The following is a 19917-nucleotide window of genomic DNA, read 5'->3' as shown; positions in this document are numbered from 1 at the left end:
AAATAAAAACAAATGGATGCTAGGAGTGTGCCTGTGCGTGAGCAAGAGTATGCAAGCATTGACCAACTAATATAACGAACAACACAAATCCGCCATTCCCCTTGCATTTCAAAAAATGCAAGAAAAGCGGAAACCAAAGGCATCATGCTACGAATGTACAAGAGAAAGAAAAAAGTTGGAACTATCATGGAAAGCTCACCTTTGATGTGTGCAAATGGAGGAATAGGTTTCCCCCTTTCGTTTAAAGGGTAGAGGGGAGTCCCGATTGATACTCACCTCTACACAAAAATGTTGCAAAAAGGAAGAAGATGCACACTGTTGTTCCACGAATTTGGTGGGAGAGATAAGAGAGGAGAGGAGAGAGAGAGAGAGCCCAAAATGCCCCTCCTTTCTCTCTCCTCCTTCTCTAAAGGTAGCCTTTTAAGGGCTATGATTTTGAAACGTGGGGTCGAGATTTAATCTGCAAAAATGGACAGTGGGATGGTGCTCATGCCCTTCTAGGGTGTGGCACCTTCGTAATTCTTCAGAATGGCCTCTCCAACGCCCAACCAGAATATAACGTTTGAAATTTTTTGAAAACATTTTCAAAAATGCCACTGCCCAACCCATTTGGACGCCTTTGCCTACTTGGCTATATTACACGGCTGCCCCTGACCCACCCTCCTGCGAGCCTAGGCGCGCCAGCTTGGGTCTGCTCCGTCGACATGGGTTGCACTCTGAGTGCTCCTGATGTGCGACGCTTAGCCAAATTCTCTTTCGAGACTTCGGGAAAGCTCACTCAAGAAGACATTCGAAGTTTTCTTCTTAATTAAGCATCTAAATTGCGCCAAGGTTCGGACGTGCGTGGAAAGTTCAAAATTGCGTTCCGGGTCGTAAGGTTGCAAGTCTCAAACTAACTTGAACGATAAAAAATCATTTTTCAACAAGTCTTCATCAAATTTTCTTTATACAATTAAATAAAACTTAGGGATTAAATATTCGTTTTGATGTATATATATATTTATACATGTGAATATGCACACACATATGTATATACATGTACCTACATATATGTATACATAGTTCCACATAAACATATAATTTAAAATTTCATCGTGTATTGAATTTTTCTTAGAAAATTCAAGGGTCTTACAAGTAAAATGGTCATGTGAGGATTAATTTTAGGTCAAGGCTTGGTTTGGTCTTTAAGTATAGTTTCTTGAGAGTGTATAGTTCAGATTTTAGGCAAAATTATCAGGCAAAATTATTGGGTCTAAGTTAGGTTAGGTGGGTTTACAAAGTAAATAGGTATGAGTATGACAATTTCAAGAAATAACAGTAAGGTTAAAATAGGGTACACCAAAAAATTAATATCCCAAGATGTAGGTATACAAAAAAATGTAAAATTTTAGGGAGATCAAAATAACATATAGGAGGAGACACATTAAAAATTCCAGACTCAATTTTCATGGAATTTGAGAGTTATGATTTTTTTAATCTACCCTAAATTCTTGCTCTCTATTAGACTGTTTTGAATTGAAATTGCACTTGGTTAAGAGAACAATCACTTAGTGCTATTTCTTTTGAACGGGACCCAATATGCAAATTTAAAGTACCGACCTTCAACAAAAAACTCTAAACACTCCAATTAACAGAAGGAGTTTGAAACTTCAACAGGATTTTCAACCCAACTAATGTCATATATGAATAAGATCAAGATCTTAAGAACTCTAACGTGAGTTTTATGTGCACCACGTGAATTCGATCAAGAACCAACCCAAAATCCACTCCAACTTCAATCTACTACGAAACTAACTTCAAACTCCATGCAATACATTAAACTTCAACATATATCTGATCCAAAATAAAATTCTAACAAGAAAATAGAAATTTACTTAAAAAATCGCTCGAGCTTATAACTTCAATGTGGGCAATGCCATGCACCATGTGAGTTCGATCAAGATTTGACCCAAGATTCATATAATTCTCAAACACCCTCAAATTCAACTTTATTTATCATATTCTCTACTAATCTATAATATTGATCAAACTCAAATCAAAATAATAGCTAAACTTGAAAATCCTTCTAAAAAAGTGGTCTGTTGTCCAATTATTCAAGCTTTATTGTGGAGTAAGAACTCAACAAGATTTATCTTTGACACCAAGATCATTTAGTCAAGATGAGTTAAAGATGAAACTCACATATGTTTTATCCTTGTGTAGTAGATCCTTCACATGAATTGGGTATAACAACTTCTACACTTAATCTTGCAATTGGAATTGTTGAAACTTCAAGATCTGATCCTTTTTGCATGTTAAGCTCCTCAAGTGAATGTTTGATGAATTCAATAATCGAATCATCGATGCTCTGATACCAAATGTTGCATTCACTTTAGAATGTTTGGTAGTAGAGAATTCAAAGGAAAAATGCAAGAAAAAGTGGTGTTGCATAATGAAAAAGATGAAGAAAAAAGTATGAGGTAGATTTGGGAGAGGGAGGCTTGAGAGGAAAGTTGGGTGGTTCAAGGGGTTATGAGATGGTTGAGGTTGTTAGAAGAACATTCTCAAGTAGCTATGAACCTAACTAACTTGAGTTTAACCCTTTTAGAAGAAAGGCGACCTCCACTGGCGAGCTCTAAAAAAACTTATCTTCAAATTGCATTAAGCAACTCAAAATACGAGCTACACACTTGGGTTGGGCCTTATATAAACCACAACTTACATAACTGCCTAAACTACATGGCCATATGCTATACTTCAACCGAATACAAAAAGCCTCAATAATTATAAAAATTACACAAATACCCAAGCCAACCCAAGTGGGAGCCCCTAAGCTAGCTGGTGATATGCATGATTATGATATGATGTTTCATGATATAATATGATATAATTATAATTTAGGAATTAAGATTTGGTAGGGTTGTCAATGGGTCTTGTTTGCATTGAGTACCTGACTTGAATCTCAATTACTAGGTATGGGCATGAAAAGTGCCAACCTGAATAATATTAGAGTCAACCTGAACCCGACGAGCCGAGTTTGGGTCATAATTTTTGTTGGGTATCTGACTTGTTTTTTTTGTTGGGTACCTGACCTAACTGGTATATATATATATATTAATAAAATAAATTTCCAAAATTATGGGGGTTTGAGTTTAGGATTATATTTTCATGGCTGTCAAAATCTGAAACTAGTTATTTGTCAACCCAAACCCAACCCTTGACAGCCATATGATTAGGACATAGGTGAAACAAGGACAATTGTATGGTATTTCTACATCATTCATATCTATGCTTTAAACTTGTATTTATGTTTATATTTTGTACTTTTATGAGTCACATATTTGGTTATCTAAATTTTCTTAGTCAAGTAAACTCTTGGGATAAACTAAAAAATGTTTTATTGAAAATTCTAAAAAGAGTTCAATGCATTAATTTTCAAAACATATAAGAAAATATATAAAAACATAAGCAAAAATGTTGAAAATAAAAAAATATACAAAGCATATAAATATCCAAATAATAACATGATAATATTGTGATAATATCATGAAAAAGAATGATATTTTGAAAAGGGCTTGTATGTGCTATTGTTGCCATTGCCTATAAAGCCTCTTTTTTTCATTATTTTATTTTGATGTTTTTTATAAAAACAATCTTACTGATGTAATCTATGTCAAATCAGATTTTGAATCATCCAATTACACTTAAACTAGTTTTTGTAATCCTTAAAAAATCAACAGCAGAAAGATTTGAAAAAAAATGGTGTGACTAGATTTTTTCTTGTTTTTTAGATTTTTCTCAATAGGCGAACTAAAAATTTGAAACTACCCTGAGCGGTGCTGATTTTTATCTAGGGACTGAGGCAGGAGACAAGGTCTCCTCCCTCGCCCAGTCTCAAAATCCTGCTCTCCATCTCCGCACCTTGCCTCTATCCCCATTTCATGTCCTTCATCCCTGGTTCAAACTGGGCGAGGCCGGGTGGGACCCACTGCCATTCCTAGAGTAGGAGATGAATGTTTAACAAAGAGGATTAGGGACTGGGCACGGTAGGGCAAAGAGAAAGCCTAAGTTCATCCTCACCTCCATCTCCGTTGCATGTCCTCTGTCTCTGGTCCAAATGAGGTGAGGCAGGGTGGGACCCGTTTCTCCTCAGACCGCTGTCATCCCTGAATGCGAAAAGAATCTGACTTCATACGAGTCGATCCAGACCGTCGCTCCTACTCATCATCGGACGGCTGGATCTCTCTCAAAGCCCGACGCAAACGAAAGGAATACGGTCTAAAGAGCGTGCTTTATACGTACTGCGGTATCCATTCAGTGGCGGTCTTCATCTGCTCGCGTCCATCGCGACGATCGGACGGCTAGGTATTTCCCAGGTTCCAGAATACGATTAGGATACGAAATATGTACGATTTATATACGTCTATAAAATGTCCTTTTTGCAAGTTTGATCGCGTTCCTTACCAGAAGCAAAGCGTCTGCTGCATGAGAGCAAACGAAACCCTCGCTCTCTCGTCCTCCACGTCGTCGCCGTCTCTCTCTCTCTCGCGCGCGTTTTTCCTTTTCATGCGACTGTACCGAGATTCTCCGGTCGATAACGATTTCGGAGAGCGGAGATCAAGCTCTTGGGAAGGAGCGATTGACGAGCTGTCGTGTTAGGTGGTTCATTAGTGTTCTCCACGCGATTTTCTAAGGTTTTGTTGCCGTTCGGCGGCGTATTCTCCGGAGAGGGGCGGGATGAGGCTGGTGGCTTGACGGCGCCGGAAGATCGGTTTTACGGCGGTTTTTTTTTTGGTTCGGCCGCCGTAAATGACATAAAATTGAGAGTGATCGAGGGAGGATTAGGGTTTCGGGAGGCAAGAGAGTGAATGGGTGAACGATGCCAGTTCTGCGCAGTGGAGTGCGCAAGGGCCGGGCACAGCCACGCGCGGATTTGAACGGGAACCCTGCCGGTGGAGCGGCGGCAGAAGGAGGAAGGAAGAAGCGAGGGGGAAAGAGTAATGGAACGGGTGCAAGGTTGAGATCGAGAGCTGCGAGGGGTGGAGGAGCAGCGGCCGGCTCCGTAGAAAGAGAAGCGGCTAAGGTTTTGGCGAACAGCGATCGTGGGGAGAACGTGGGCGTGGAGAACAAAGGGAAGGATTTGGTGGAGGTGGCGAAAATGGGGGACTACGACAGCGGCGCAAAAAGTGCTGATAAGGTCCCTGCTGCCGAAGACGAGGGGAGCACCGCTCCCCTACCTGAAAGGGTTAGCCGTTGTGTTTCTTCTATTCTTTTCCGGTTATCTCTTTCCTTTGGTTTCTGTCTTTGGAAGAAAGCGAAGTTACTGCCTCTTTCTGTGATTATGTGAATATTTGTAGTTTCTGTCATCTTTACGAGTTTTTTTTTTACGTTGATTGTCAGGAATTCTATTCTGAGATTTTTCTTTTCTCTTTGATCTTTTATTTTGTTTGTTGGTCTGTTCGTCTGTTCATTTTTTGGTATCTTATCGAAAGAATGGTTTTTTAACTAGTCATTTAGAAATTCTGATAATTGATCTTTTCCCCCATTCGCATTCGAATCCTCACATAAAGTTTAAGGGCTTCATGCCTTCTTTTTGCTACTTGTAGAGGATTTTTCTCGTTCCTATTCTCCGACTTTATCTACTTTAAGCTCTAACGGTTTTTATTTTTCTACCTATCCTTTAGTTCAGAATTGTTTGATTTTATCTTAGCAATCTTTTCCTTTTTTTTTGTTTGTTTGTATTCGATTGCACTCTGTTCATTTTCTCATGTGTGTGTGAAAAATGACCATGAGTCATATCTTTTATTGCCACTTATGGTGGAAAACATATGGGACTGTGGGTAGCCTCTTATTAATTTGTGTACGTTTCATGGTCCTTGAAATGCTGATTTCCTGTTTTCATGTTTGAATTTGGGGCAGTTTGTACAACCATTTATCCTTTCTTTTGTTTATTAATTGCTGGCCGACATCATGTTATCCACATTGAGGATGCACCATGAAGCTTGTGCAATATTGAATCCAATAGTAAGCTTTGTAGTATGAAAAGACTATTCCGCTTGCCCATTCTTTGGCTTCATTAGTCTAATTTATCTTTTGGGATACTGGGGAATTCTCACATAGATTTTCTCTTTTTCTTTCTTCCATTTCTTCTTTGTGATCTATTGGCAGCAGTTATTTGTGGGCTTATGTCACAAACTTTTTCAGCTTCATACCAATATTTTTATACATGAGATATTGTCCCTTTTGGGGAAAGGTGATTTGAATATGTTGTTCTTTTTTCTGCTTCAGGTACAGGTTGGTGGTTCACCAGTGTACAGAATTGAAAGGAAGTTGGGAAAGGGAGGTTTTGGACAAGTATATGTTGGTCGTCGTGTATCTGCTCCAAATGCAAATGACAGGACAACTGCTGGTCCTGTAGAGGTATTGAAATTCTAGGACATCTGGCATATGCCATGCTTTAGATGTTTGATTGATGAATATTTAGGTTTTTGCGCCCTTTGATTTTATGGTTGTTTCTGTGAGAACAACAAAAGCGTCTATATGTATTTATTTTTCTGTGGCTCTATGTACATCAGGTTGCTCTAAAATTCGAGCACAGAAGTAGTAAAGGTTGTAACTATGGTCCTCCTTATGAGTGGCAAGTGTACAAGTAAGTTCATTTATCTGTTGGTCTGAAGTATCTCTGAGCATGTTATCATCTTGTACGTTTGATTTTTTTTAATTCTTTATGTCATTCACATGCCTTGATGGACTTCTTTTTATGCAGCACACTTGGTGGCAGTCATGGTGTTCCTCGTGTTCACTACAAAGGCCGTCAGGGTGATTACTATGTCATGGTATCTAATTGTTGTCTTGGAAATGTGCATTTTAACAGGTTTATGGTTATTCTCTATTTATATTATGAACTACTTAACCTAAAAAACTTGCAGGTAATGGATATGTTGGGACCTAGCCTGTGGGATGTTTGGAATAATAATGCTCATGTGTAAGTTTCTGATTGGATTTCTCTGTTGTTGTGTACTTCTAATTCCATGATGCATCTATTTATGCCTCTCTGTTTACTTTCTGATTCCTACTTTTTGTATTCAATGCAGAATGTCAACCGAAATGGTAGCTTGTATCGCTATAGAAGCAATCTCTATATTGGAGAAGATGCACTCTAGAGGGTCAGTATTCTATGAATGTTTTGTATATGTTTATTTGTAGATCATACTTAATATTACGTTGTTTCTTTGTGCATAATTATATTACTTCTGCATGGGTTATGGTTCCCTTTCTGAATTTTTAGTTTGTGAAATCAAAGGTACCATATATTTGCTGCATTTGTTATGTAGTTACCAGTGGTTGCTGCATTCAGTATAGTTGGTATGAATGGTTGTAAGTCACATAGTTCTCAATGACACAATGTATCACAATCAGGCTAATCATCAAGATCTTATTTGTTTTTTGCAGATATGTGCATGGAGATGTAAAACCAGAAAATTTTTTGCTTGGCCCTCCTGGGACTGCTGAAGAGAAAAAATTATTTCTTGTTGATCTTGGGTTGGGTAAGTACTTTTTGGTGCTTATAGTTGGACATGGTACCTCTGCTGCTATGGAATGAATAGGACTCATACTCATTTTCCTGATAATTTTCCAGCCACTAAATGGCGTGATAGTTCAACTGATCAACATGTTGAATATGACCAAAGGCCAGATGTTTTTAGGTAAATTCAGCATTTGGTTAAAAACATACCCCTGTGATGTGGCTTCTGCTGTTTAGTCTTTGTCTTGATTAGTTTTTCACATTTACTATGACCTGAATGTGCTATCCTGGAATGTGACCAATCACTTTGAGTGTTTGCAGGGGAACCGTCCGTTATGCCAGTGTACATGCCCACCTGGGAAGAACTGGTAGTCGAAGGGATGATTTGGAATCACTTGCTTACACCCTTGTGTTTCTTTTACGTGGCCGTCTGCCTTGGCAAGGGTATCAGGTTAGCCTTTATTTCCCCTCCATTCTTTTTACATGATGCCTCTTTTGTGCTTTGAGCTCTTCTCAACACACCCTTTTTTAATTTAGAGTGCATTTCAAGTTTTCTCAATGGCTGCATGAAAGAGCTTCCCTAAAGTGAATATCTGTAGCCATCTGTTTTGATGATAAATTTGCTTTTACCATGTGCCTTTTTAAGTGCTAATGGTTTTACAACTAGGAAATGACTGCATAAATGTTATACAAACTGTCTTGAAGTTCTTCGCACTGCTTTTGGAGTGGGCTGCTTTTCTTTTGGGCTAAACATGTTTTAAATTTTCTGTTTGTAGGGTGAGAATAAGAGTTTCATGGTTTGTAAGAAGAAGATGGCTACATCCCCAGAGGCCATGTGTTGCTTTTGCCCGCAGCCATTCAGGCAATTTCTTGAATATGTTGTAAATTTGAAGTTTGATGAGGAACCCAACTATGCGAAGTATGTTTCTCTCTTTGATGGAATAATTGGTCCTAATCCAGCTATAAGGCCAATAAACACAGATGGGGCTCAGAAGGTACCCTTGTGTCTATGTTTTATTGTCTCTAGCTTATTTTCCTATTCTTAGGAAGTTATCTAATGCCTAATCACATACATAAAGCTTATCTATCAGGTTGGGCAAAAGAGAGGACGTCTGACAATTGAAGAGGAAGATGATGAACAACCAAAGAAGAAGGTTCGCATGGGGATGCCTGCAACACAGTGGATTAGCGTTTACAATGCCCGTCGGCCAATGAAGCAGCGGTAATGCCTGGGTTTTTTATATAGCTTCTCTTTATCCATGTTTTTAGTGAAGCTTATCTTTCTTGGCCTCATTGATGAGTTCTTTGTTCTTGCTGTTCTTTAGGTACCACTACAACGTCGCAGATGGAAGGCTTGCACAGCACATTGAAAAAGGGAATGAAGATGGATTATATATCAGTAGTGTAGCATCTTGTACAGATCTGTGGGCCCTTATCATGGATGCCGGAACTGGATTTACTTCTCAAGTTTATGAATTGTCTAACTTTTTCCTTCACAAGGTAAGTTTTTGTGGGTTCTGTTCCTCCTGTAATGTTTAAGTTTTCGTGGTTGGTAATTGCATTTTCTGTTTTGGCACTTTTGAAGGAATGGATCATGGAACAGTGGGAGAAAAATTATTATATTAGTGCAATAGCGGGAGCAAACAATGGAAGCTCTTTAGTGGTAATGTCAAAAGGTAATCTATGCATGTTTAAGACTACAACTTTACCTGTGTTCCCAAATATTTTTCCTTCTTTTATGCCATTATCTTCTTTTGGAATGTTTAATGCAGGTACACAATATGCCCAGCAATCCTACAAGGTTAGTGATTCATTTCCTTTCAAATGGATAAACAAGAAGTGGAAGGAAGGTTTCTCTGTTACCTCCATGGCCACTGCTGGTAGTAGATGGGCAGTTGTCATGTCTCGAAATGCAGGTTTCTCAGATCAGGCATGTGCATTTCATTCAGTGTCACCTCTTTTTTTCTTTCCCCCCTCCGACCTCCTCTCTTTGAAATTATGTATCATTCTTATTATGAAATAACTGGACATATTCATGCTACTCTTCAGGTTGTTGAACTTGATTTTCTGTACCCTAGTGAAGGCATCCATTGGAGGTGGGATAATGGTTATCGTATAACTGCAACTGCAGCAACATGGGATCAAGCTGCTTTTGTTTTGAGTGTGCCCAGAAGAAAGCCCACTGATGAAACACAAGAGACACTTCGCACATCCGCATTTCCTAGTACACATGTAAAGGTTAGTGTTTTTTCTTTTTCGTTAGTTCTTTATGTTTGCCTTCTATTTCTCGTTATTTGTATTTGCTATAAACTTTTATTCTGTGTTATGTTTTGCAGGAGAAGTGGGCCAAAAATCTTTACATAGCATCTGTTTGCTATGGACGAACTGTTTCTTGAATCCAGATTTTGTTGGGAAGCTGGGTGCACCATAATGTAAGTGGTGATATTGCTTCATTGCGCATCCAGCCAATTCCCAATCTTTCTGCCTTACCTGCAGGCCTGCATCCCTCCTTTTTCTGTGGAGCAAAAAGAATTTCTGATGTGCAAGTTTGCATGTTAGTCTGATTGCATCTTGCTTGTCATCTGTGCAGTTTCAAGCATATTTGCTGCTTTTGTGCTACTAACTGCTATCCATCTATATCAGATGATGATGGGTTTTCTTATTGTTAAGTCCACACAGCATTTAATAAATTTTTAGCTTAATGGGAAATAGATGTATTCCATGTATTGTTATTGGTCCGTGTTTTCAATGAAAGAAAGGTGTCTGTACAGTAGTGGCACTGCAATATGGACGAACAAATTTATGGCGTTCACTGAAATGAGGCCCTTAGCCCATTTGGCACATTCTTTCACTATCGCTATTACAGTATCATGTGGCATGGGACAATTTGTGCTGTTGTGCCTCTGCTGGATAAACTTCATTCTTTTTCTATTCTGGTTAACTTTACATGCTTTACCAATGCACATTTACACATGCACACTGTTGTTTCCTTTATGTATCTCCATTTGTATGCTGCTGTACCTCAAGATGCTTCAAATGGCATGATGGTTGAAATATATGGGAACAAATATCTTCTTTAGGCATGTGCCTTTTAACTTTTTTGCAAACCACCATATGGTTTATAACTTTGTATGCATCTCAAACTTTGACTGGGTCTTTTATGAGCTGCTGATATTTGGTATTTATAATTGATTTCGTTATTCTCTTTTATTTTTATACTGCATGTCTCACATGTATGAAATGCCAATTTGAACTTGGCACATAAGAGGACCGAAGGTATCAAGAAACTATAGATGCTGCAGTTAAAGCAAGAATCTGCTTATGGATTCACTCAATGTTAGGATTGTTATCAAGAGCTTAAGTAAGATTTTCAGCAATATCCATAGTTAAGTGTTTTTTTTATCAGGGCAAATGATATCTGATAGGGTTGTCAACAAGTTGTCCTACCCTCCAGGGTGCGCCCAAACCCATCCAAATAACATTTAGTCTTGGGTTATGTCAGTTCAAGAAAATGGAAACGCAGACTTACCCATACAAGTTGAAGAGTATTTTTACTAAAAAATAAAAAAATACATACAAAGCGCTCATGTTTGGTCTGGTCGTTGGATATCTGACAAAAAATATAAGTTGAACCTAACCCATGGATTTTATGGTCTGGTTCAATTCAACCTGAATAATATTCAGGTCAACATTTTTATTACCTTCTCCAGGAATTTGTACTGGAATCGCCACAGATCTGTCGCATTGACAGGATGTAATAAGGGGTTAGTGTTTGCAAATAATTTTAACCTAGTCATGCAGTGATCTTACCTAATTGTAGACTTGGGGACATTTCGACTTGTCATGCAGACACTTCGCTTTGCATGCATGTTCCCTGTCGATATGACAACTCTGAACATGATGTTGGGCACTCCGTGACACTTCATCGGCACAATCAACCTTGTGTTGGACATGGTCAACACCATGTCTTCAACTTTATCTATTTTTTTATGGGCTTGATTATTTATTTTGTATTTATTTTTGTGTTTTTTTCTTAATATTTGTGATAACTTTTCTATTTGCCTAAAAAGATGACATGCAAATCAAAGTTGTAAGCTTGGTATCATTAACTAAAGCCCTAATCATACATTATGAAAATGATAAATAAACTTTATATTACCTTTGTGTTAGCCACAAGTTGTAGCTAACATAGACAAGATTAGGGAGCTTTTTATGCTCCAACCCGTGGTTTGAAAACTCGTTGACTCGGCCCGGATCGCCCAGTTACTAGGTCAACCTAGGTGATAGGATTGTTCTGAGCACAAACTCAGCCTGACTCGATTGACTCTGGTGAGTCAATCGAGTCGTTAAGTTCTCAGTCGAGTCTTGTTATGGCTGGCTTGTAATTGACAAAAAAACAGCCTTTTTTTAACCTGCCCCTTTAAAATGGTTTAGGAAACCCGACCTTAGGGTTTACACCCTTTTTTCAGTTTTTCATCCCAAGTCGAACCTTCCCATCCCTTCCTTCTCCCTCTGGTGGCAGCAATCCCTTCTTCCTCCCTCTGGTTGCAGCAAGGTACAAGTACAACCAACGATTTCTTCCAACGGTAGGATCTCCAACGGTAAGTGAAGGTATGTCTCTCTCTCTCAAACCTAAAAAAGATTTTTTTTTTCTGTTTTTTTTGGGTCGGTTGTTGCTAGGACTTGGCTGAAACTAGCTCCCTCTCTCTGGCCTAAGCCCTAAATGTGATTGTGGGCCTATAGCTATTTGGTGGAATACTGCCATAACAGAGCCTCTAACTAAGTCCAAGTTGCCTTCAATTCTTTTTCAATTTTTACTTTTTAGATTTTAGTTTTCTTTATTGGGTTTCATTTTTTTATTTCACATACAATGTGGAGTTTGACCTTGTTATCTTGTTAATTTTAATGCTTAAACTTGAAACTTAGTGTATAAGCTTTAAATTTGGGAATTGTGTTTTGATTTAGCTGTTCGATACTTTGGTTTGTTATTAGTAAAATGACTAGATGTAGCTTACTTTTAGCCTAGGCATGCTGATTTATTTAGTAATTTTGGAAGTGATCATGTCTTTTTGTAGTTTTTTGTATTTATTTGATTGATAATACATTATTTTTACATAAAATTAAAAGTTAACAAAACCCGAACGAGTCACCGAGTTGATTTTGGCGAGTCACTAAGGGACGAGCCAATTCCTGAGTCATTGGGTTTTCAAACCATGCTCCAACCTATTCTATTTGTATGGATTTGCTCAAAGATGCTCTAGTTTCTTTCAGATCCACGTGTGCTACATGTTTGAGTAAGGATGCGAATGACAAAAGCTCTCAAATTTGGGTGATTACTCCCAAACCTAGCCCACCACATGTCTATAACTACAAAAAAAAAGAATGAAAATAATAGATACACAATATCACAAGCAAATCATCAATTGAAATTGAAATAGATAAATTAAATTAAATTAAATTAAATTAAATTACCTGGATGCATCGAGGAATGGTTTCACACTACTGTAGGTCTCCTTATGTCATACAATGCCATATCATAAATCTCCATTTCTCTATGAATCTCATCCTGATCAGGTTCTTGATGTAATAAAAAAGTCCCTTGTTCACCTTCTTGTTTATCTTGAATGTGGGTAGTATCTCAATGCATGATTCAAATAGCATGGTACAACATGAAAAAGTTGATATAGCTGTGTAGTCTACCTATCATCTATGATGCATCATATATGTTAAGTTTTTTTTTTCCCTTTCCATTCAAATCATGGATGGTCTCTTTTCACTATCTACCAATTTAAGCACTTTAGCCAAATGTATAGTGATTCTCAACAACCTCATTCAAGAACCTTAGAAATCATTTCTAAATACAATATCCACAACTTATTTTGGCTTTCTTTTTGTGCATTTGGATGTGTTTCACTCATTTAATAAAAACATTCTTTTTAAATGCAGTTATATTCTTTACTAGACTTTGTACCGTCAAAAAGTTTATAGTAAATCTAGTAACTGCATTGCAAATCAACTCACCGCTATTGATAGATTTCCTTATTAGACTCAAAACCAATGCATGATTATAAATAAATTTTGTAATTTTTTTGTAGCATTCAACTGTTTCTTTTATGTTATTCATGCTACCATTGTCCTCAAGCATGTGTATGCAGTGGGCAACACATGAGGTCGAAAAGAAAGTCTCATAATGTTCTGTCAACTCTTTACTTGTTGACTTATGTTACATTCTAGGTGTGCCTAAGTTAGGTTTTGGGCTTAATTAGGTCTAGGTTTGGTCAAAATCAAAATCGGGTAAGTAGGGTAGGTTGGTTTTCACATGTTTCAGTAGAAAAATTGGTATGCCCAAACAGTGCGGAGGAAAAATTTCAAATTTGGAGAGAATGTTCGAGACACCTTGGAGTATAGACTAGAGTTACCGGAAGCGCCTAGGTAAAAGGGGAAGCGCGAAACGTCGCGCTTCCGAAGCGTGCAGGGAAGCGCCACTTTTAAATGGGAAGCACACTTTCCTTTAATGGGAAGCACACTTCCCATCACGCTTCTGCACGCTTCCCCGCGTTTCCCTAATTTTTTGTATTTTTTTTTATTTTGTATTTTTTATTTTTATTTTTTTTGCTTCCCTCTCGCTTCCTAGGTCGCTTCTGGTTCGCTTCCTAGGTCGCTTTCGAGATGATTCCCGACTCGCTCCTAAGTGGTCCCACGCTTCCCGCTTCCTAAAATTTTGAAAGTGCCTCGCTTCTCGCTCCCGCTTCACGTATCGCTTCCCGCTTCACGTATCGCTTCCCGCTCCCGCTTCCTCAACTGGCAACCATGGTATAGACCAATTTTTAGGATCAGGCGACACAAGGATACATCAGTATGGTTTTTGGAATGGGACAAACAGGATAGACGGGGTTTGTGGACACACCCTTTTGTAAAATCGATATCTAATAATTGAGATATGATAAAATCGTGATTTTTGGAGGGCTCAAACTAGATATCATAAGGAAGCTTGGGTCCAAATTTTAGACCCAAGGGATTCACAGTTTGGGTTGGGTGATTTTTGGAAGTTAATTTTAGGGTTTAGGATTGAGTCACGCAGATTCTGGTAAGGATTACGGTTCAAATCTGAAAGGACTTGGTCCAGGGCATTTTGGGTTACGTAAGGATGTGTGTTAGGGTTTGATGTAAGTTATAGGGCTTAGGGATATTAGAGGTTGGGTCGTGGATGACGTTGGTGAGGTGAAACATGCTGAACTATGTGTTTTTCCGAATCGATAGGGTGCAATTTTGGTGTTTCGGGTCTCGGATGACTTTAGGGAAGGTTAGGGACTGGTCCCAATGTATGATAGAGGTTTAAGAAGTGGTATAAATACATGTTCGTAAGGAAGGTTGATTAGCAAAACCATGACTGAGATGGCTTCTACATCGATTTTCATTGTATGAATTACTTTACAACGAAGATACATGTACAAGAAGGGCTTAATGAACGACCTGCCTAGGGAGGCTTGGCTTCATGTGGATCACAGAGAGGAGAGCGAGAAACGTGAGGGAGGTGATAGAGAAAAAGAAAAAAGGGAGAGAGACGTTTAGAGAGAGGGACGTTTAGAGGGAGAACTTGAGAAACCTTAATATTATTCAATTCATAAAGGGGGAACCCCAGCCCTATAAAGTGGAGGCCTGAAGTCCAATCCTAAACTAACTATGACTTCTCAAATAATCCTACCAAGAATAAGAAACTTAATAACGGAGAGATTCCTAGAAGCCAATCTATCCTACATTAATTAAAACTCCTAAACAATTAAGAAAGAGAAACAATTAAGACTAGCTAATTAATAACTAATTAATTTCAAGAAGGATCAAAAAGCCTCTGGAAGTGGAGGATGTCCCATGTTGGTCTCTTGGTTCATGCCACCTATGTGGGCCCTCTTGAGTGGCCCTCCTTGGGTCTCTCCTTCATTTTGGTATTAACACGTGTCTATTGACTTTTCTGCCACATCACTAGTCATGGGTCCCACCTAGGCCTAGACGATCCTCAATGCTTGCAGGGAAAGGTGTGTGGATCCTGGATCCACACCATCTTCTGAAATTTGGGCTGTAACAGACCACCATGTTTCGCACCACTTTGCCCCCTAAGTGGGAGAGACCGCAACCTAACTGATTGGTCGCTCGACCAGGATTAAACATGAGGCTTTGATCAACCCCATGCATTGCGGTGACTGTGGCTGCTCGTTTATTGTTTTCTGACCATTGCCCAACTCTCAAATCGAGCTAAGTTTAAGAAAAAGAGTTTGGACACTGCTACGTGGAAACGAGCTCAGGATAAGAACAACTCCGTGTATCTGCAAAAAGTTCAACTTGCCACTCCAAGCCCACCACTGATGGCTCGACTCCGGCTGGTGACAATACATTTTGGTTGTTCGATCCATCACAAGGCTCCTTGCCCACTGCAGGAACCAATTTCGGGCCATTCACCTTAGATGAAGGTCCCTTTGGCTCACCATCATCTTGTTTTTCGGCTAGTTCAGCCAAGACCAAGTGTCACTAGGCTGCATTTCTGAACAAGGAAGATTCTTATAGTGATGGGTTTTGTTTGCTCTTCCTCGGCTTGAACTGTAGTCACTTCCTCACACAATATGTAATTTCCTATAGCCTAACAAACCGATCAAAGAAATGCTCTTTGTAGGGGTCTTCTGCAACTGAGCGTGCACAATCATCTATATACTGGAGGTTTCAATCCCCTGTTGTGCGTGCAGTTACTGTGCACACTACCTAAGATTGCGTTTTCAGTGCATACAAGCTGCCCATGGACCCACACTCATTCTTGAAAGTTTTCCCAAATTTTATGCTTCGATCATACTGTGAACTCATCCCCTTATGCAGGGACGCAAGTTCACACTGTAGTTCTTTTAGCCCTATTGAAATCTAATCGCGAGTCTCACGATCCATGGTTGATGAATGAATCTTCATTTTGATACCTGTTGCATTCTAGGCGAGCCTAAGTTAGGTTTGGGGCTTAGGTGGTCTTGATTAGGTCTAGGTTCAGTCAAAGTTACAATCAAGTAAAGAGGGTGGATGGTTCTTACAGGTTTTAGTAGAAAAAATTGGTACGCTCAAACAGTGGAGGAAATATCCCAATTTCGTAGGGAATGTTCATGACACCTTAGGGAAGGTACACACCAATTTTTAAGGTCAAGCGACAAATGGACATGTCAATATGGTTTTTGGAATGGGACGAACAGACATGACAGGATAGGGTCAGACTGGGTTTGGGGACAAACACACCCTGTTTGTAAAATCGATATCTCAGAACTGAGATATGATAAAATCGTGATTTTTGGAGGGTTCAAACTAAATATCCTAAGGAAGCTTGATTCCAAATTTTAGACCCAAGGGATTCACGGTTTGGGCTGAGCGATTTTTGGAAGTTAGGCTAATTTCAGGATTTATTAGGTTTCAGGTCTAGGTAGGATTAGGTCACACCAGTTCTGGTAAGGACTACGGTCCAGATTTGAAGGGACTTGGTCCTGGGATTCTTGGGTTACCCAAGGACGTATGTTAGGTTCTGACATAGGTTCTAGGGCTTAAAGATATCAAGTTGGTCGTGGAAGAGATTGGTGAGGTGGAAGAGGCCGAACTACGCGTTTTTCCGAATCGATATGGTGCAGTTTTGGTGTTTCAAGTTTCAAAAGACTTTAGGGAAGGTTAGGGACTGATCCTAAGATATGATAGAGGTCTAGGGAGCAAGGTTGTCCATATCGTTACTTTTGGGTTTTACGATACGATACGAGTGTGTATTGTATCCGTATCGAATGTATCATACGATACATCGTGTTGTATCATACGATACACTTTCAGTGCAATTTAAAAAGGCCATTTTTTTTTCATTTTGGGTTTTAAATACCTTTTGAGGCAAGCTTCTCCATTTGTTTAGAGTCCATTAGAAGGGCATTTCTACTCTTTTTTCACCTAAAGAAGTGGGTTAAGATAAAAAAAATGCATTTTCACCATTTTTTCAATTAAAAAAATGGGTTAAGGTAAAAAAATCTTTATTATGAGTAAAATTACAAAGCTATTTTCCAAAAAAAAATTGCCTTAAGATTTACATAAGGTAGAAAATGATCCAGCATAGCAATGGGGCACTCAAGTAATGAGTGGAAACCGATTGAAAACTGAGTGCAACTATTGTCATAATATTTTTGTTTATGTAGTACGAAAGTATGAGTCTCGACATATTCTTAATTGCAAGATATTTAATACTTTGCATTGTTTTTGTGAGATAGTTGATGTTTGATGACGTCTTATGCAGCTCGTAGAGACATAAATGCTTCATATGTGATTTTATCATTGCATTTTGTGCAATTCATCATTATTTGATGTGATGATTTTTTTAGAATTTTTACTAATGTTTTTTCTTGATTTTTTAAAAAATTTTATTGAAAATTTATGATACGTTTACGATAGGATACAATTATTATTAGCCCAACTGATACGGGTAACGATACACTACTTACAACCTTAGAGAGTGGTATAAATACCTGAGACACGTTCATAAGAAAGATTGATCACCAGAACCATGACTAACAGGGCTCCTACGTCGATTTCTAAGGTAGGGATCACTCCATAGCGAAGATACCGGTACAAGTAGGGTTTGAGCCCTTGGAATGGATGAAGGACCTTCCTAAGGAGGCCTAACTTCACGTGGATCACAAAGAGAAGAGCGAGAAACGTGAGGGAGGAGAGAGAAGGGAGAGAGTCTGTCTAGAGAGAAAACTTGAAAAACCTTAATATTATTCATTCCATAAAAGGACAACCTCAACCCTCTATTTATAGTGTAGGTTTGGAGTCCAATCCTAAACTAACTGCGACTTCTTAAAGAATCCTACCAAGAATAAGAAAGTTAATAAGAGAGAGACTCCTAGAGGCCAATATCTATTCGGACTCGTACATTAATTACAACTTCTAAATTGTTAAGACTCTAGCTAATTAATAACTAATTAATTTCAAGAAAGATCCAAGAAGCCTCTCGAAGTGGGCACGTCCCATTGCTGGTCTTTTGGTTCATGCCCCTTATGTAGGCCTCATCGGGTGGCCCTTCTTGGTTCTGACACTAGCATGTGTCCGACTCTCCTTCCTTCTGGTATAAACACGTCTATTGACTTTTTCACATATGAGGTAGGCACATCAACTGTCATATCACTGCTCTTGTGTCCCACCTAGGCCTGGATGACCCTCAATGCCTGTAGCTAAGGGCGTGCAGATCTTAGGGCTCAAATCCGCACCATCTTCTGAATTTTGGGTCGTAACAATTTATAATTTATTGCATTATCGGTTAAAAATTGGACCACATTTTCAGGTTCAACCATACACATAACATCATTAAATCAAAACATCTACCTTCTGCGGCATATCAAATAAATCAATTGATTTCAAAAACATAGTTCTATTGGGGCAATAGACAAATTTTTTTATCAAGGTCCTTGTCTTTTTGTTTGTCTATCCATTTGACATATGCCACACTCAATTTTCTTCCAGGCTTGTTTCATCGTAACACAATATGCTTTCACTTTATATTTACAAATAAAAGGTTTTCTCTCAAATCATGATATGAAGGCACTTTGTATTCAAGCTCGGTGATATGATCATTCTTAGAATTATAAGTGTATAATTATCTTTTGTACATACATATATGCTTGACAATATATGTATATGTATATGTATATGTATATGTATATGTATATACACACACACTATGTCACATGGGTGCAGGTGCGGGGATGCGACAAAAAAAAAAAACAGACTCGGGTCGGATTTGGATCCGACCCAGATCCAAACCCGATAAAACATACCTTATCGCTCGCCTTCTCCCCCTGCCGCAGGCTCCCTCTCTCTCTTTCGTTTTTCGGCCACCTGACGTCGGCGAGCCCCACGTCCGACAAGCCTTGGATTTTCGGCCACCCGACGTCGGTCCTTCCTGTGCCAATGATGCGACCTCCCGGTCCCCTTTCAGGTGAGCTCCCTCTTGCCTCTCTCTTTCCTCTTTGCCTTCTTCTTCAGGCGAGCCTCCCTCGACAGGGTTTCTTTTCTTTTTTTACATAAATGACCCTGGGTGCGGTCACGCAGCCATGGTCGGGTTGACCGCACCAGGTGCTGCACCTGCACGCGCACCTGCATCGCGTTGCGTTGACGCGAGTGTGGCACTTGGTTAGCCGAATCCCTGTGACATAGTATATATATATATATTGTTAAATATAATTCGTATATAGGTATTTATATTTGTATTTTTTTTATTTTAGTTTTTTTGAGGTACTTTTACTAGGCTGACTAGTCGTTGGGAAGCTCCCATGGAGGCTGGCCCAACGGCTAGCCAACCACCTCTTTGTGTATATATTAAGGGTTGATGCCCCCTTGTAAAATATGCTTTTTCTGGGCAT

At 39.0% G+C, this 19917-nt stretch overlaps 1 protein-coding gene across 3 annotated transcripts; it reads left to right on the top strand.

The window, feature by feature from the left end:
• Positions 1-4432: 4432 nt before the first annotated feature.
• On the top strand, positions 4433-10350 carry LOC149814828 (casein kinase 1-like protein HD16). Of its 3 annotated transcripts, none has more exons than XM_089990154.1 (16): positions 4433-5224; positions 6268-6399; positions 6555-6628; positions 6746-6815; positions 6909-6964; positions 7074-7145; positions 7432-7526; positions 7619-7685; positions 7826-7955; positions 8281-8499; positions 8596-8726; positions 8830-9004; positions 9090-9180; positions 9277-9434; positions 9554-9742; positions 9841-10350. In XM_089990154.1, the coding sequence occupies exons 1-16, from the start codon at positions 4859-4861 to the stop codon at positions 9898-9900; spliced, it is 2085 nt and encodes a 694-aa protein (XP_089846280.1). In that variant the 5' UTR covers positions 4433-4858; the 3' UTR covers positions 9901-10350. The 3 variants fall into 3 exon arrangements, with proteins under 3 accessions (XP_089846280.1, XP_089846279.1, XP_089846278.1); XM_089990153.1 differs by having other exon boundaries at positions 8584-8726; XM_089990152.1 differs by having other exon boundaries at positions 9090-9434.
• The last annotated feature ends 9567 nt before the right edge of the window (positions 10351-19917 follow it).

The sequence above is a fragment of the Nuphar pumila genome, chromosome 15 (genome assembly GCF_984573655.1).
Source record: "Nuphar pumila chromosome 15, dmNupPumi1.hap1.1, whole genome shotgun sequence".
NCBI lineage: Eukaryota > Viridiplantae > Streptophyta > Magnoliopsida > Nymphaeales > Nymphaeaceae > Nuphar > Nuphar pumila.
The sequence above is the reverse complement of the archived record's forward strand: the minus strand, read 5'-3'. Positions and strand labels throughout refer to the sequence as shown.

Bases quoted from the DNA above. Each gene is read 5' to 3' on its own strand.
- LOC149814828 (XM_089990152.1), top strand. From the start codon at position 4,859: ATGCCAGTTCTGCGCAGTGGAGTGCGCAAGGGCCGGGCACAGCCACGC. The intron at 5,225-6,267 runs GTTAGCCGTTGT...TTTCTGCTTCAG, and splicing joins CCGCTCCCCTACCTGAAAGG to GTACAGGTTGGTGGTTCACC. The intron at 9,743-9,840 runs GTTAGTGTTTTT...TATGTTTTGCAG, and splicing joins TTCCTAGTACACATGTAAAG to GAGAAGTGGGCCAAAAATCT.